Here is a 14,588-nt window from a genome sequence, read left to right as displayed (position 1 = left end):
TTCAAGTTCAGTAATAAATTCAATGTTCAGATGAGTGGAGTTTATGTGGTCAGTGAAACTGAAACCAGCTAAAGTGAAATATATCTGTACCAATATAGGAGAAGATAAGGTGCAGATTGTTTATGGATTATGTGCTCCACATCAAAGCTTTAGGGTATAGTTGATTTAATGTGTTTATGTCCGTCCGATCTGTGGTAGTTATTTCGGTTACGCATCTTTCAGGGCCTCAAACGAATCTGACAGATAAGCAGGGGCGATCAGAAACTTTTTTTCCCTCACTCCGCTTTGTGGCTAGTTGACAGGAACTTTGAGAAAAAAAAGTTATTTTAATTTAATTAAGTGAAATTTCAAACTTGTCATATGACAGAATCTACGGATTGAATGCCCAACCTGAGCTGCAAACAAGACTCAATTCGTGAGATGAAACCCAGGAAATGCTCCGAAAGTAAAAAATACCAGCCGATGAGAAGTTAGACCAAGCATACCAGTTCAGATTAACCAGAAATATATACATTACAGTTTAAGGAAAAAAACTATTTCTGTATGGGATAATTAAGTGAATGTTTTTACATATTAAATTTATTTTAACAATCACTTTTATTTTACATTTTAAGTTTATCACTATTATATGTCTTGACATTTCACTGATAAGACGCTAGTAAAGTTTTGAAATATAGCAACTTTAATACATTTATGTCACTCGTTTGGCAAATACACTGTGAAAGTCAAGCATGTTTTTGTGTGTATGTTTTTCTTTCATTGCAGTCCTGGCAAATATTTTGAGATACAAGACGTTTGTGTGTTCTCTTCTCAGATTGTCTGTATACTTTAATAATTTTTTTTTTCAATTGGTGTACGAATGTTGCATCATCTATAAATATAGTTTGTATGTTTAAAAATTAAACACAAAGCTACAAAATGGGCCATCTGTGCTCTGCCCATCATGGGTATCGAAACGCGGTTTTTAGCGGTGTGAGTTCGCAGACATGACGCTGCGCCACTGGGGGCATGAACATAATTAACGTTAACTTATGTCAAAGATACTAAATGCTCAAAACATGGGTGAAGGAGGTAATGAACCCTATTAACATGACCCTTATTTAAAACTATGATCCCACAAAGTTTGGTTGAGATTCACCCAACGACCTACACATAGTAACGAACAAACAAGTAGACACAAAGATGTATGTATGTGTTTTATAGCAAAGCCACATTGAGCTATCTGCCGAGTCCACCGAGGAGAATCGAATCTCTGATTTTAGGGTTATAAATCTGTAGAATTATCACAGTACCAGCAGGTGACAGACTCAAAGATGTTTGTGATTCATACATTATAAATGTACGCCGTTTTCACAAAGGTATGTCATCAATAGCGAGCAGTCGTTTTATTCCCCACTAGCACAATGTCTACGGACTTATATAGGTAGAAATCGGGTTTCGATAACCGTAGTAGACAAAGCTCAGATAGCCTTTTGTGTATAATACCAAAACAAACAAGTAGTTTTATAGACACAAAGAGCTGTGTACATTAACCTTGAGGAAGCCGAAAAAGTAAGACGCTGGTTATAATAGTTAAATACACACACACACACACACACAGAGTAAAGAGGTCATATGACAATATATTGCTTAACAGCTTAGTAAAGGTTTTTAGTACCCAAAAGTAGGGCTGTTTTGCTCAATTACAATAGCTTTTGTTATTTTGCGGTTATGTTTGGATTTTTGTACAAAATTACTGTTTTTTATTTTGTAGTTGCAATGGTGGTAAACTAGGAAGTTTTTCGCCGTGTATAGATTTCTTTTCATCATGTTTGAGGCAGCAGGCAAGTTGTTTGTCTAATGTCTCTTTACGTTTTAATACGTTGTTTCTTTCTTGACATTTGAAATTCTGAGAAGTTTTCATTGCATATTTTGGACAACTCTTTAACAGTATTGGGAATTAATTAATTAGAGCAACATTGTCTGAGAAAGGAAATATCATTTCTCCTTTTACAATTTTTACATTTATGTTACGAAGTTTATAATTGCACAATACCATAGTTTAATGCCAGCGGAAAAGTGAAGGTTTGTTTTGATTTTCGCACAAAGCTACACGAGGGTCATCTGCGTTAGCCGTTCCTAATTTAGGAGTAAGACTGGAGGGAAGGCAGCTAGTTATCACTACCCACCGCCAACTCTTAGGCTACACTTTTACGAACGAATAGTTGGATTGGCCGTCATTTTATAACGTCCCTAAGGATGTTTAGTGTGACGGAGATTCGAACCCACAATCCTCATATAACGAGTCGAGTGCCCTAACCACCTGTACATGCCGTGCCCGAAAAGTGATCTACGTTGGATAACAACCTTTCACGCTTAACCTTGAGTAATCGCCGTGATGAACTTGGACTTGATGACGAAAAACCCATTTTTAGTTCTTTGCCATCAAATAGTTAATATATACATTATTCGTGTATATTTTGAAGTCACCATTCTAAATATACGACAATCCGAATGTTTTCGACACAGTACTTTAAACACACAAGTTTAATACTAGAAGATACTATGTCTACAGTTTATTTTACAATCACGCTATAACACGTAAGTACAAGAGCGGCATTCCCGTCAATTTACCACTGCTTAATCAACTCAAGTTATAATCATGTACGTATGTTTTTAAACTGTTTTATTTGGTTCACTGGCAGGCCGTGGGAAATGAAACGCTTGTATATGGTAAAGCAACAAACACAAAACTACAATACCACTGTAAACATACAGTAATTTAGTTAACCCTAAACTGAAAGTTATATATATAGTTAAAAGGTGTTTTTATGAACTTCATGTACGTTATGATACGACTTTTGTGTGACAAGGCATGCTATTAAACCTACGATAATTAAACAATATTTTAGGCAACTGAGAATTGTATAAATAGCCATTTAATTTCAGTGCTCACTCATCACGTCTATAACACTTGCAACTTCAACCAACACTTGAAAATGGTTTCTCGCATCTAGATAAATATTTCTAATCACATATCATGATTTTCTTCTCTAAGTATTACTCACGTATATTTGTTATAGTTCCATATTTACTGGGGTTCACATGCATGATTCGTAGAAATAAAAACACATTATTTACCATTTTTAAGTGCTTACAATTTTTTCTTACGTTTGATGTTTCCTAATTTCTATGTGGAAAAAAAAACAAACAAACTTGAAAATAGAATCACGAGTATAAAAGTTAACTGTTTGACAGAGTTCTAAGCCTACAAAAATAAAATCCATTTGGGTTTTTACTGTCATTTACTCGATTTCGTGAAATATATATATTTTTTGCTTCGATCATTTAAATGATCTAGCAAGTAAAAAAATTACCTAAGATGCAAATATACTTTCTGAACATGCGTGCGTGTGTATATATTTGCTGGTTAATCGAAGTTGAAATGCTCCAAGTGAAATAACACTACTTTTTCTGCTTATTTGTAAGGTAATTTGTTACTTTCACAAAACAAGCTATAACCAGAAAAACCTTAATAGAAAAAACAGAGTCACTTTCGGAAAGGAGGCATCATGTGGATGGGGGGGGGGGGATCGGAAAGTGGAAGAGAAGAGATACACACTTCAAATGTGCATGTTTCAGTTTGTATCCAATAAAGGAAGAAGATGAATTTTTTAAAAGTGCCTGATTCACATTGTTTCACTAGACAATACAGTTTATTGAGGTAAATCAGTGGTTCCCAACCTTTTTTATGCCCGCATCCCTAAAAAAAATCTAATATGTTTTCGCACCCCTCACAGTAATTATTTATTTAAGAATAAAGGTGAATAAATGTTATCTCGCACCCCCAAGGGAACCACTGAGGTAAATAATTCTCAATGTGGTCCGCGTTAAGGTTACGTAACGTAAGTTCGGAAAGGTAGATCTATCAAATACCTCATCGTAAATAAAAAAAAACAGGGCTAAAATTTCAATATTTGAGAAAAAGCATGTTTTTACGTATTGTTCAAAAATATTATTAATTTTTAAAACATTGGGTAACTACAATTTTTAAAAACACACTAATGGTATCTTGAAAGACTGAAAGAAAGATATTTGGCATTAGCTATGCAAAATTTAAGATTCTGCAAGATATTATGAAATCGGGTAAAATTAAAATAAAACTTAACGCAAACAAAGTAAATCAAGTGTTTTTATTTCAACATTGTTGAGCATTACTCAACAAAAACCATTCTTTTAATATTATATGACAAATTACACTATCTCTTTTTATCCTCCACTTTCATAAAATATAATTATCACCCATGACATTCATTGTCTCCACTGTGCAAATGCTGATGTACTTTGGCTGTAAGTAGAGAAAATCTTTCACTCAAAAAACATTAAAATTCATACACCAAACAAATGCACGTATTACAGTTACATTTATATCTCGCACAGGTTTAATAACCCATTAAATGATTTATAGGGTTTATAAGAACACAGTTATATCAACTTTTGAACATCACAATAATACATGTGACACACTTGTTTTCTTTAAGTTTTTATACTTATCATACACAGAATTGACTTGAGGTATAATATTAACTATGCCTAAAGTCCCACATAAATTAATTCAACTTTCATTTTCACACTATCTGATGTAGGTTGAGTGATACTGAACTACAAAGTCACCAATAATTAACATTATGAAACTAATGTGATGAAAGTGATGAAACTAATAACGTTTTTAAACCAAATAATTTCACAATTTTAGCATTATTCTGATATTACTTATCACAAATTACTTTATATACACACACAAACATATTATATGTAATGATAATAAAAGGGCACGTCTGTGGGTCTGTGTGTGACCATTATAACACCAACATCATGAGGCAAGGTAGCAATAAAAACACATAGAGAAACAGCGTAAACAAATTAAAATTTGCAACCATACTAAGTGTATCTTAAGGGCTTGCACCTGGGTATTATTAGTTATTGTATCCACGTGCATGCACACACTCAACTTTTCAATGACGCAAGCTGGTGAAAAACCACATCAAAAAGAAGAAGGGTTCCTTATATAACAAGTAATATACAGAAAAGCTGGTGTACTTTTGTAAACATGCATTCTACAATACTTTTTATCTTATGTTGGTTAGCAATACAAAATAAAGGTTATACGTTTATACTAAAATAGCTTCAGAATACTTTAGTGTTTGCATAGACACACACAATCTTGATGTTACTTCAACAATAAACAAGAACAGTAACTAACACTAAACTAATGTTTTAAATTGCCTTGCTGATTTATTTTGTTCTTAGGTTAGTTAATAGCTTAAATATATGACATAAGAGTTGTGTTTAAAAAGTCCATTACAAAGGGCAGTTTAGTTATCATGTTATGTTATAAGGTATAGTCACGAATATATACTTATAAGAGATTTTAAGAACAGAAAAAACTAACGATTGGCGAGAAAACTTACTCTTGAGATCAAACCCAGATGGCTGACCTACATAGTAATTGAAAAAAAAAAGAAAAAAAAAAGGAATTATTTAAGACATCATTGTAAAACGACACAAGACTATGTAATGGTTAATCATATACAAGTTCATAATATTAAGTTGAAAACTACTTGTACGTCAAGTTAAAAATCAACCAGTAAGAAATTTTGAAGTCGGTAACTTGTGGAAAATGTATATAAAACTTATCAATAATGGTTAAACATATATAATAAAATGGCAATAAGTTTAATTTGCTTGTTTCTTTACACTTGTTTTATTTATCTGTAAGAATTAAATCTGTTACTTCAACGTATATATCATTATTTATTAAAATTTAGTGTTGACAATTACGACTGATAATGGAAAATAACTGTTTGACTTTAATTTTATTGTAATGTTTGTTTTATATTTAAAATTATTACTTGAAGTGAATAGTTTTGCACTATTGTTTCATTTTATTGTCCATATTCTAGAGATTTATTGTTAAAATTTATTTTCACTTGGGAATTTAAAAAAAAAAAAAAAAAAACACTCTCTTATCTCACATTAAATGAGAATTTCAATATTCCTAGTGTAAAAACAACAACTGATTTTAATATAAAAACAACAACACACTATTGAGCACATCAGAATATTCTAGCTGTTGTTATACTTACTTCCAAATCAGGGCTACCACCAAAACTTGGACTGCCAAAGCCACCAGTGCTACCTGTCCCTGATTGCTGATTAAGACTTCCAAAAGTCTGCTGTCCTTGTTGTGTAAGGGAGTTAAATGATGGAGCTTGGGCAGATGCAGCCAGAGTATCAAATGTTGGAGAATTCATGCTTGCAAACCTAATTTAAAAAAAATTGGGAACATCATTTGTATGGCAGTAAATCTCAAAATTGTATTGAGATAAAATTTAGTTTGAAAATACATCAAAATAAATTGAGTCACTGTGCTTTTAGAGAAAAACCACATACCAAATTGATATTTTAGGTTCAATATCTGTTTTTTTATTCCATCACAGAACAGTATAACTAATAAATTCACAAACTTACAGTCTCATCAGAATACATGTTAAAAAAGAGTTTATGAAATGATAAAATAATATGGAATAATTAAACGAAGCTAAGTGTATATAACACGAGATAAACATACCCTCCAAAACCCATAGTAGTCTGACCAGATCCAAATGAAGGTGAACCACCGAATGGACTACCAAAAGTATTCTGACTTCCAAAAGTGGGCACTGCTCCAAACTGGGGAGAACCTCCAAATGTTGGGCTTCCTCCAAAAGCTGGAGAACCTCCAAAACCACCAGGGTTAACAGCTGTAAAATAAAAACAACTTCAGTAAGGACAAAAATAAATTATTTAGTTACAAAGCAAAAACTTCAAAATGTTGTACTTGAAATAAATATTGCTTCAGTAAATTATCATTTGGTCTTAATGTGTCTTATACCTACAATAAAAAGCCACAAAACACAAAATTAATCATTTATTTTACCCTGCCCCCCTTCTTTTTAACTAAAAGAACAAGTTTATTTCAACTTAAGATTCTGGAGATTCTATTTCTCTTGAGCAACAAGAAAGTTGACTCTAAATAAGATATTTTCAACTGTTTCTTTTATACACTTGCATCCAACATTTATCAACTCTCTTTTTAAGTTGCAAATCAAGTTTATTTTTCCAAAAAATCTTAAGGAATCTCTTACACAGAATCTCCTGCATTCATTGCAGTTTTCAAACATTTAATAGTTGGTGAAATCTGTCAAAAAACCTTTTAGCTGGTTGTTGATTACGAATCTGTTTAATCAACCAGATCCCCCACTAAACATGATTTTCAAAGAAATTCAGTAGTTTCATTTTAATATTTTAAATCATAGTCTTTTTTAGTATATCCCTCAAAAATCAGTTCCTTAAAATTAGAGATTCTGTGTAGCTCCCTTCTATATGCCATATTTAGAATTTAATACAACTTTCTTTTTAAACTTCATATGTAGTTTACTTAAGTTTATTACTTTAACTAACAAGGAACCTTTAAGTCTTCAGATTTAAAGTTCACTTCACTTTATGGAGAGTCTGAAAATTCTCTTTTCATGTTCCTTGTTAAGAGTTCCTAAGTATGGAGTTTATAAGTTACTTCAAGTTATTAAGCATTTATGGAATCTCTTTCTACATTCCAGATTTAAATTTTAAATGTGTGGATTCTCTTTCAATATTTTAGCTACTGAATATAGTTCCCTTTTTTATTTACCAAGATGTTATGCACTCTCCCTTTCTATATATTTAAGATATAAAGTTTACTTCAAGTTACCCATTAATTTATTTTTAAACTCAAAATAAAAATTTTGCTTCAACACATCATTAATTTATAAGTTTTCATGTTAGATTTACAAGTATCCATGAAGAATAATGTTAATATTAAAATGCTTAATGATAAAATCAACCTACAAGACTTTTGTGGAGCCTGTTGAAAACCTCCAAATCCTGACTGTGCCACACTTCCACCACCACTAGAGAAACTTCCACCAGAAAATGCTCCACCTGATTTACTCCCAAAGCCTTCAGACTGCTGATTTCCAAACAAGTCTATATTAACGTAGGGGGAAAAAAAAAACAATACACATAACTACCTACTTTATAGTATGCTACCAAATAGCCTATTAAAGTGAAATAACACATGAAATTTAAATATAAAATTTCATATAGCTTTTTCTCAAATAGCTAATATCAATAAGTGCTGCTTCTGAAAGATAATTTCTACTTAATATATTAAAACAGAATATTTTTCAGTACAGAAATATGCAATGTTATTTTGTATGCCCACTTTTGTTTTCTTAAGTGTTCTAAAGCATTTTATGAAGCTCCACCCAACAAATCACGTGTGAAAAAATTACAAGTGTAAATAGAAACTAAAACCAAATTTTAATGAAAAATCTATAATTTTCTACTTCTTCAAAAATAAATAAAGTAAATGTTATTCATAATATTAAAATATCAAAAGCCAGACGAGAAGATATTTTACAACAACACTCCATTACAAACAATCCACTATTTTTTGTTGAAAGCAATACTGAATGGGTGATGGTATGGTAAGATTTAACAATATCATCCTGTTGTATCAACAATTCTCACAGCTATTTATTACAGGACAATGTTTACTTAACTCTGTTTAAAAGTAGCCTTTTATAAACTAATATCACATGGTTTCACTATAGAGTAAGACAAGCTCTGAGCTGCTCTCATGGCTCATATATCCAAACTTGTTAGATCATACAAGACTTCAAACTAACTGACTAGTACATACTTGGTGAGGTTATATAGTCTTGTACATATTCATGTAAACAAACAGAATACATAGTTCAGTAAATATTGTACATGCATCTACTTGTACTCAAGGTCCACACCACAATCACAGAATGATTACAGGATGAAATAAAATTCCTTCAGCTCATTAAAAATCAAAAGCTAGTAAAGAACAGATAGATATAAAAGGCAGAAAAGTTTGAAAAAATGTTACCTTTGTAATTCACAAGTATTTTAATTGAATAACATGTGAATTATGATATATATTACTATTAAACCATGTGGTTAGAAAATTAAATTGGAAAGAATAACTTGTACGCTCGTATATAAAAAACAAAAAAGTGACAGAATGTCCACAATTTTAAATGTACATCAAGATTTGGGAAAGTTAAATATAATTTCAGAATGTAACTAATGATGCAGTAATAATAAACATTAAAAATATATTAGTTCCCAATAGGCTTAATGCTTTATTTGGTTGTAAAAACTGAAAGGATTGTAATGCCTTATTGATATCTTTCTTTCTACATCTAATCAATTCTATTACAGTGTGATCAGAATAAAAACAAACAAACAATAGGAACACAAACTAGTTCTACAATCAATAACTTAAAAGCAACAACTAACATCCACATCTGATCTAAAAAATATGAAATTATTATTTTATTTCTATGATTCTAACTTTGTTAATAAACATAGATTAAAAAATCCTATGGTAAACCTTTCACAACTATGTATTTCCTTATTTTAGCTACAAGGGGTACCTGGTATATTAAAGACTATTTAAAATTCTATTGTTTTAACATTAAGGAATGTTATAAATTTGTTTTATTAATATATTTTTCCACAATTTTTAAATTCTTTGGTTTCATACCATAATTTCTCTCAGAATGCACAATTATTTTCTTGAGAGCCTAACTTTTATGTTGCCTCAACTCATATATAATCTATGTTCTATACAGTTCATTCTACAAAATTAGAAACTTAAATACAGTTACACTAAAAACATCTTAACCCTTTAAAAATGAGCTTGGTATAACATACATATTTGCACACATTAAGTATTTATATTATACTTTTTGATGCAGTATATGCATCTTCAAAAAATGTGGTAGACTTTTAGTAACAATTAGAAGTTTTTGTACACAAGAAATCAGATATTTTAATGAAGTATTTCTACTAAAATCTGTTTGTGAAAATAGAGTCAGTATTATTAATATTCAAAGTGCAAATTGATTTTCCTATTATTTAAAGCCATTTGTTCTAAAAATCTCAAATATTATTTGTGTAATCTCTTAAACCTCCTCAATACATTTCAAATGTTTGTTTTCAGTAATAATTTATATTTTGTTTCTTGTTTTCTCTACCTTAACTGCATGGGGTCTGTCAATTTGACTGACCTTGTAACCATAAAAAAAAATGAAATAAATATAAACTATACTATTTTTCGTACTAGAATGACTACAAATTATAACATAAAAATGCAAATATTCAGTCTAAGTAGCTTAAGTCTCATAATAATATATATTTATTATTATATTGACCTTTCAGCCATGCCTGGTTAACAAAACATAACTTATATTGACACAGTGCATGGGCACTCATGTTACTGTATCCAATAATATAAAACTGGCCTGTACTTTTCCCTGTCTTGGCTGTGTTAAAGTAGATTAGTATTTTGTAAAACATAACAGCATTTATTTTATTATACATTATATATGTATATAGATTATCACTATTTAGAAATACATTACTAAACTTATTTTTTCTTACAATACAAAAAAATAAATAAAAAAAATAAAGCAAACAATTATTTCTTTTAGCTATGACTCTTGAACATAGTCGATGCTGGATGTAGGTTGCCAAGTTTTTATAAAATTGCTCACATGGAAGACATGAATTGAAAAAAAAACATTTTAAAGGTTTTATATATATATATACAGTTGAATAACCAAAAAATTATTAATTATTATAGTGATACCACAGAATTTCACCGTAATTTATCAAACTTAGTAACTGTATTTAGGTGTAAAAAACAACAACAAGAAACTTCCAGCAAATTTAAGACATAACCTATCTCTTTGAAATCTTGGTTCAAAAGAATGAGATAGCCATTTAATAGATTAAAATGCTTGGAAACAACCACTTGTGGAATATTCTAAGCTGTTGATAAGTTATTCACATCATATATTGAAGTATTATAAAAAAAGGACTATTTTCAAAACAGAAAAAAGGTGAATGGGGCCCAATATATTTGATTCAGTACATAAACCATGTGTCAGCAAATTAAAAAGATACTTCTTGTATTATATCTTGTCAGTATTGATAATTTGAGTTAACGATTTGTACAAAAGTACAGACTCAGTATTTTGACATCACAAACATCTAATTTCAACCAGTACTGCATTCAAACATACCAAGTGACACACAAAAACTGATATTTAGGTGCATTATTTTAATTTCATGACTTAAAAGTAAGTATTAACTCATATAATAATTAAATTTAGATTATAATTTACAACATGATACCAAACTTATTGACAAATTCATGGTATAGTAGTTTAATAACATTTTGAATGCAAGTCAAGAAATGTGAAGACATGGCCTTTGAACAGTGGCCTGCAGAGCAAGGATTAACAAGTGACTTATTCATCAAATGATACACTGTATAGTTTTAAATATATTTATAAATTTCCAATTATTTAACACTTTTGCTGTTTTTTGCAAATATCATATCATTAACAGCTGTATTTTAATACTTGTTGTGTTTTACCATTGGTATTTTATTTATAATGGTTGTTTTTAAGGGATATTTCCACACACACACACACAGTTAACTGTTAGTAGTAGTGTTTCTAGCTCAAATTACATTATAGGGAATATAGTATTCAGTTTATTTAACTGATAAACTTGGTCAATTTAAAGGAAAACGTTTATGTAGGAGATCCAATTATGCCTTTTCCTCACAGCTGAGCAACTGTTTAAAAATTGCCTTCTAAGAATATCATGTCTTCAATATTTATAAGAAAGAAAATATCCCCACTAATAACAGAGGATGTGAGAGTAGCAGTAGTCAATAAGAGACAACACTAACTCAGACTAGTCTGTCCACTTCCAGAAGGAGCACCAAAAACATTCTTCCCCACATTTTCTGAACTTGGTTTGCCTCCCAAACCTGTAAAAAAACTTGACTGAGCAAAGAGACCCCCAGATGAGGATGATCGAGTTGCAGGCTGACCAAAAGGAGAGGTGCTAAAAAGGGAGGGGAAAGAGTAAATACACTTGAGTTATCACATCTAAAGCTTACCAAAACAAAATATATAAATATAGCATAACACTAAAATCTAATTACATCAAGTTACAATATAATAATACCTACACAACTGGTTGCATTAAATAGAGTTTGATGATAAAAGAACACTTACAAATGACACAGATGTAAATAAGACAACTAACAGAAATGTCAAGTTGTAAGCAGCAGAACTTAGAATATTTGCAAACCTATATAAGCACATTTACTTACTCAAATGATAACACTGAAAATGAATTAAAATTGAGAAATGTATTTATAAAGCACTTGACAGAAAACCATTAGACATATTAAAAAATTAAATGTTTTTTTTTTAAATAACAAGCATGGTGAGGAATTGTTGTTGTTTGAAACTAGGAAATATCAATAAAAGTGATGTTATTGGAGCATAAGAGTATTGTGTGAAGATCAGCAACTGGTTTCTTACACAAAAATGTTTTGTTTGTACACGAATCATTTTGTTAAATGAATTTCACATATTTGATAATGATTAAAATTCTTTGGAAAAACCTTATCAGTTTAAATACACATAATAAAAAGATATTTTAGTAGTCATTCTAATTACATTAACTGTATTTGTAGTTGTTCAGTTTTCTTAATACTGCTGTGTAAAAATCTATTAGAAGACCACAAAATACTCCTTTAAACTAACAAATGCATTTTTGTTTCTAAATGTTCTTTGATGGTTTTTTTTTTTTTTTAATCTTGTTTAACAATGAACATACACACACAATGTTGTTAAATCCTAATAGTATGACATCACTAATAAAAAAATGAATTCTATCCCCTGGTGAACCACATGTTTTGTATTGTTAGTTTATTATGCTTACATACTGAATGACTGATTGCTTTTTATTTGTAAGCATTCTAAGAAATGCTTTTAATTTTACCTGAAAACATAAAACCAGTGGAAACAAGTGTACTTGAAAGAGTGCAATCAGAAAATTTGGCTTGAATGCACCCTGAATTTCAGCAAGGTTTCTGAATGATGTACATTTAGTATCTCATTCTTCTGAAATTTTGTGCATTACCTTAATAAATAACAAGTGTAAGTAACACTGTATTTAGTTACTCATATTTGTGAACTTGTTTGTAACAATTTTAAGCAAACAGTGAATATTGATGGAGGGCTGGATAATGATATTCAACTCATGAATTTGAGAATTTTTCTATGCCACTGTTAGAATTTTAAAGGCTAATACAATGCATCACTTGCAGTGTAGTAAGTAGAGCCTATAATATATTTTTAATAATATGGCACAACTACAGAATAAGAAATATTTATTTAGTTATAGCATAAGCAGTCATCATAGGTTATTGGATGATTTCCATCTCCTGTTTCTCAAGAAATTAGGAAGTTTCCAGGCACTTCACATTTACTGATGACAATGTGATTACTTCTGAGGTTGCCAATCAGTGGGGGAAGAGTGATGCCTCACTTATCCAAGTACAAGAGTCTTGTAAATGTCACAGTATTAAGTAGGAAAGTAAGTTATATTTATTCCACTCAGCATTTTTATGTAAATACTTAATACAACACACTAGCTACCTACCAATCATTATTTCCAAATGGTTCATAACTGGTATGAGTTGGCAAAAGGTATGAAAATACGTTAAAAAAATAAGAATAGTTTCAAATTTTACACTTAGCACACTCGTCTTAAGTTAAATACTTTTAAAGCTTTTAAGGTCTCATATTTGACACTGAAAACAAGGTTTTTTTTCAATGTTGTTTAAGGCTATGTGTAAACCCAGTTGAGGGACTTCCCTTTGCCATCACCATATTTCATTTGGTCAGTATAATGGCCAATTAATCTCAAAGGTCATTCATTTAATTGTCTTTGCATAAAAAGCAAATTTTGTTGAGAGTTTAAAATAGCATGGAATAGAATGTTTTTTTTCATATCGTGATATACCTTAACAGTCCTCAAACAGTCAATGGTACAGGTTTCACATAACAAAATCCAATTTCAAGGGACCATTAAATAAACCTATTAGGTTTAGCAGCAAATACAAATATTTAAGATGCTACAATTTAAACATCAAAAATTTTTTGGTTAAAACCAAGTGTGCAACTTAACTTACTTAGCTGTCTGTGGTCTGTTGACCAAATACAATAGATCCACTCTGACCAAAGTTGGTTTTGTTCAAAGCCACTAAAATACAGAAAAAAAATTAACTTGTTAAAAGACATTTCTTTGAGTTGCTTAGAAATTTTCCGAAAATGTTTACACAAAGTTTACACAACATAGGATAAAATAATGGAAAATCACACACTGAATGATTTTACCTCTCAAACAACACAGAGCAATTTCAGTTTAATGCCACTTTATCTAAATGTATAACACAGATGTTTTCTTAGCATACACATTGTTATTATGATATAAAATTATTAGTGAGCTTAAGAGACACATTTTAGTTGTAAAGGAAGATAAAAGTACTAGACTCTTTCTTCCAAAAATTGTTGAAGCAATAAATTTAATACTTAATTTTAATTAATTTTATACCAAAGAAAGTG

The 14,588-nt window shown here is 30.3% G+C and overlaps 1 protein-coding gene across 1 annotated transcript in view; it reads right to left on the bottom strand.

The window, feature by feature from the left end:
• Positions 1-6,082: 6,082 nt before the first annotated feature.
• The window catches only part of LOC143245590 (nuclear pore complex protein Nup214-like), a 9,123-nt gene continuing 617 nt past the window's right edge, over positions 6,083-14,588 (bottom strand). Inside the window, exons 2-5 of the mRNA XM_076491947.1 lie at positions 11,855-12,041; positions 7,906-8,043; positions 6,611-6,782; positions 6,083-6,303 (exon numbers count right to left, since the gene is read on the bottom strand). Of these exons, the coding sequence (XP_076348062.1) occupies positions 6,096-6,303; positions 6,611-6,782; positions 7,906-8,043; positions 11,855-12,041 (705 nt within the window). The 3' untranslated portion in view covers positions 6,083-6,095. The remainder of the gene's footprint in view (positions 6,304-6,610; positions 6,783-7,905; positions 8,044-11,854; positions 12,042-14,588) is intronic.

This window comes from Tachypleus tridentatus, chromosome 2 (assembly GCF_004210375.1).
Source record: "Tachypleus tridentatus isolate NWPU-2018 chromosome 2, ASM421037v1, whole genome shotgun sequence".
NCBI lineage: Eukaryota > Metazoa > Arthropoda > Merostomata > Xiphosura > Limulidae > Tachypleus > Tachypleus tridentatus.
The sequence above is the reverse complement of the archived record's forward strand: the minus strand, read 5'-3'. Positions and strand labels throughout refer to the sequence as shown.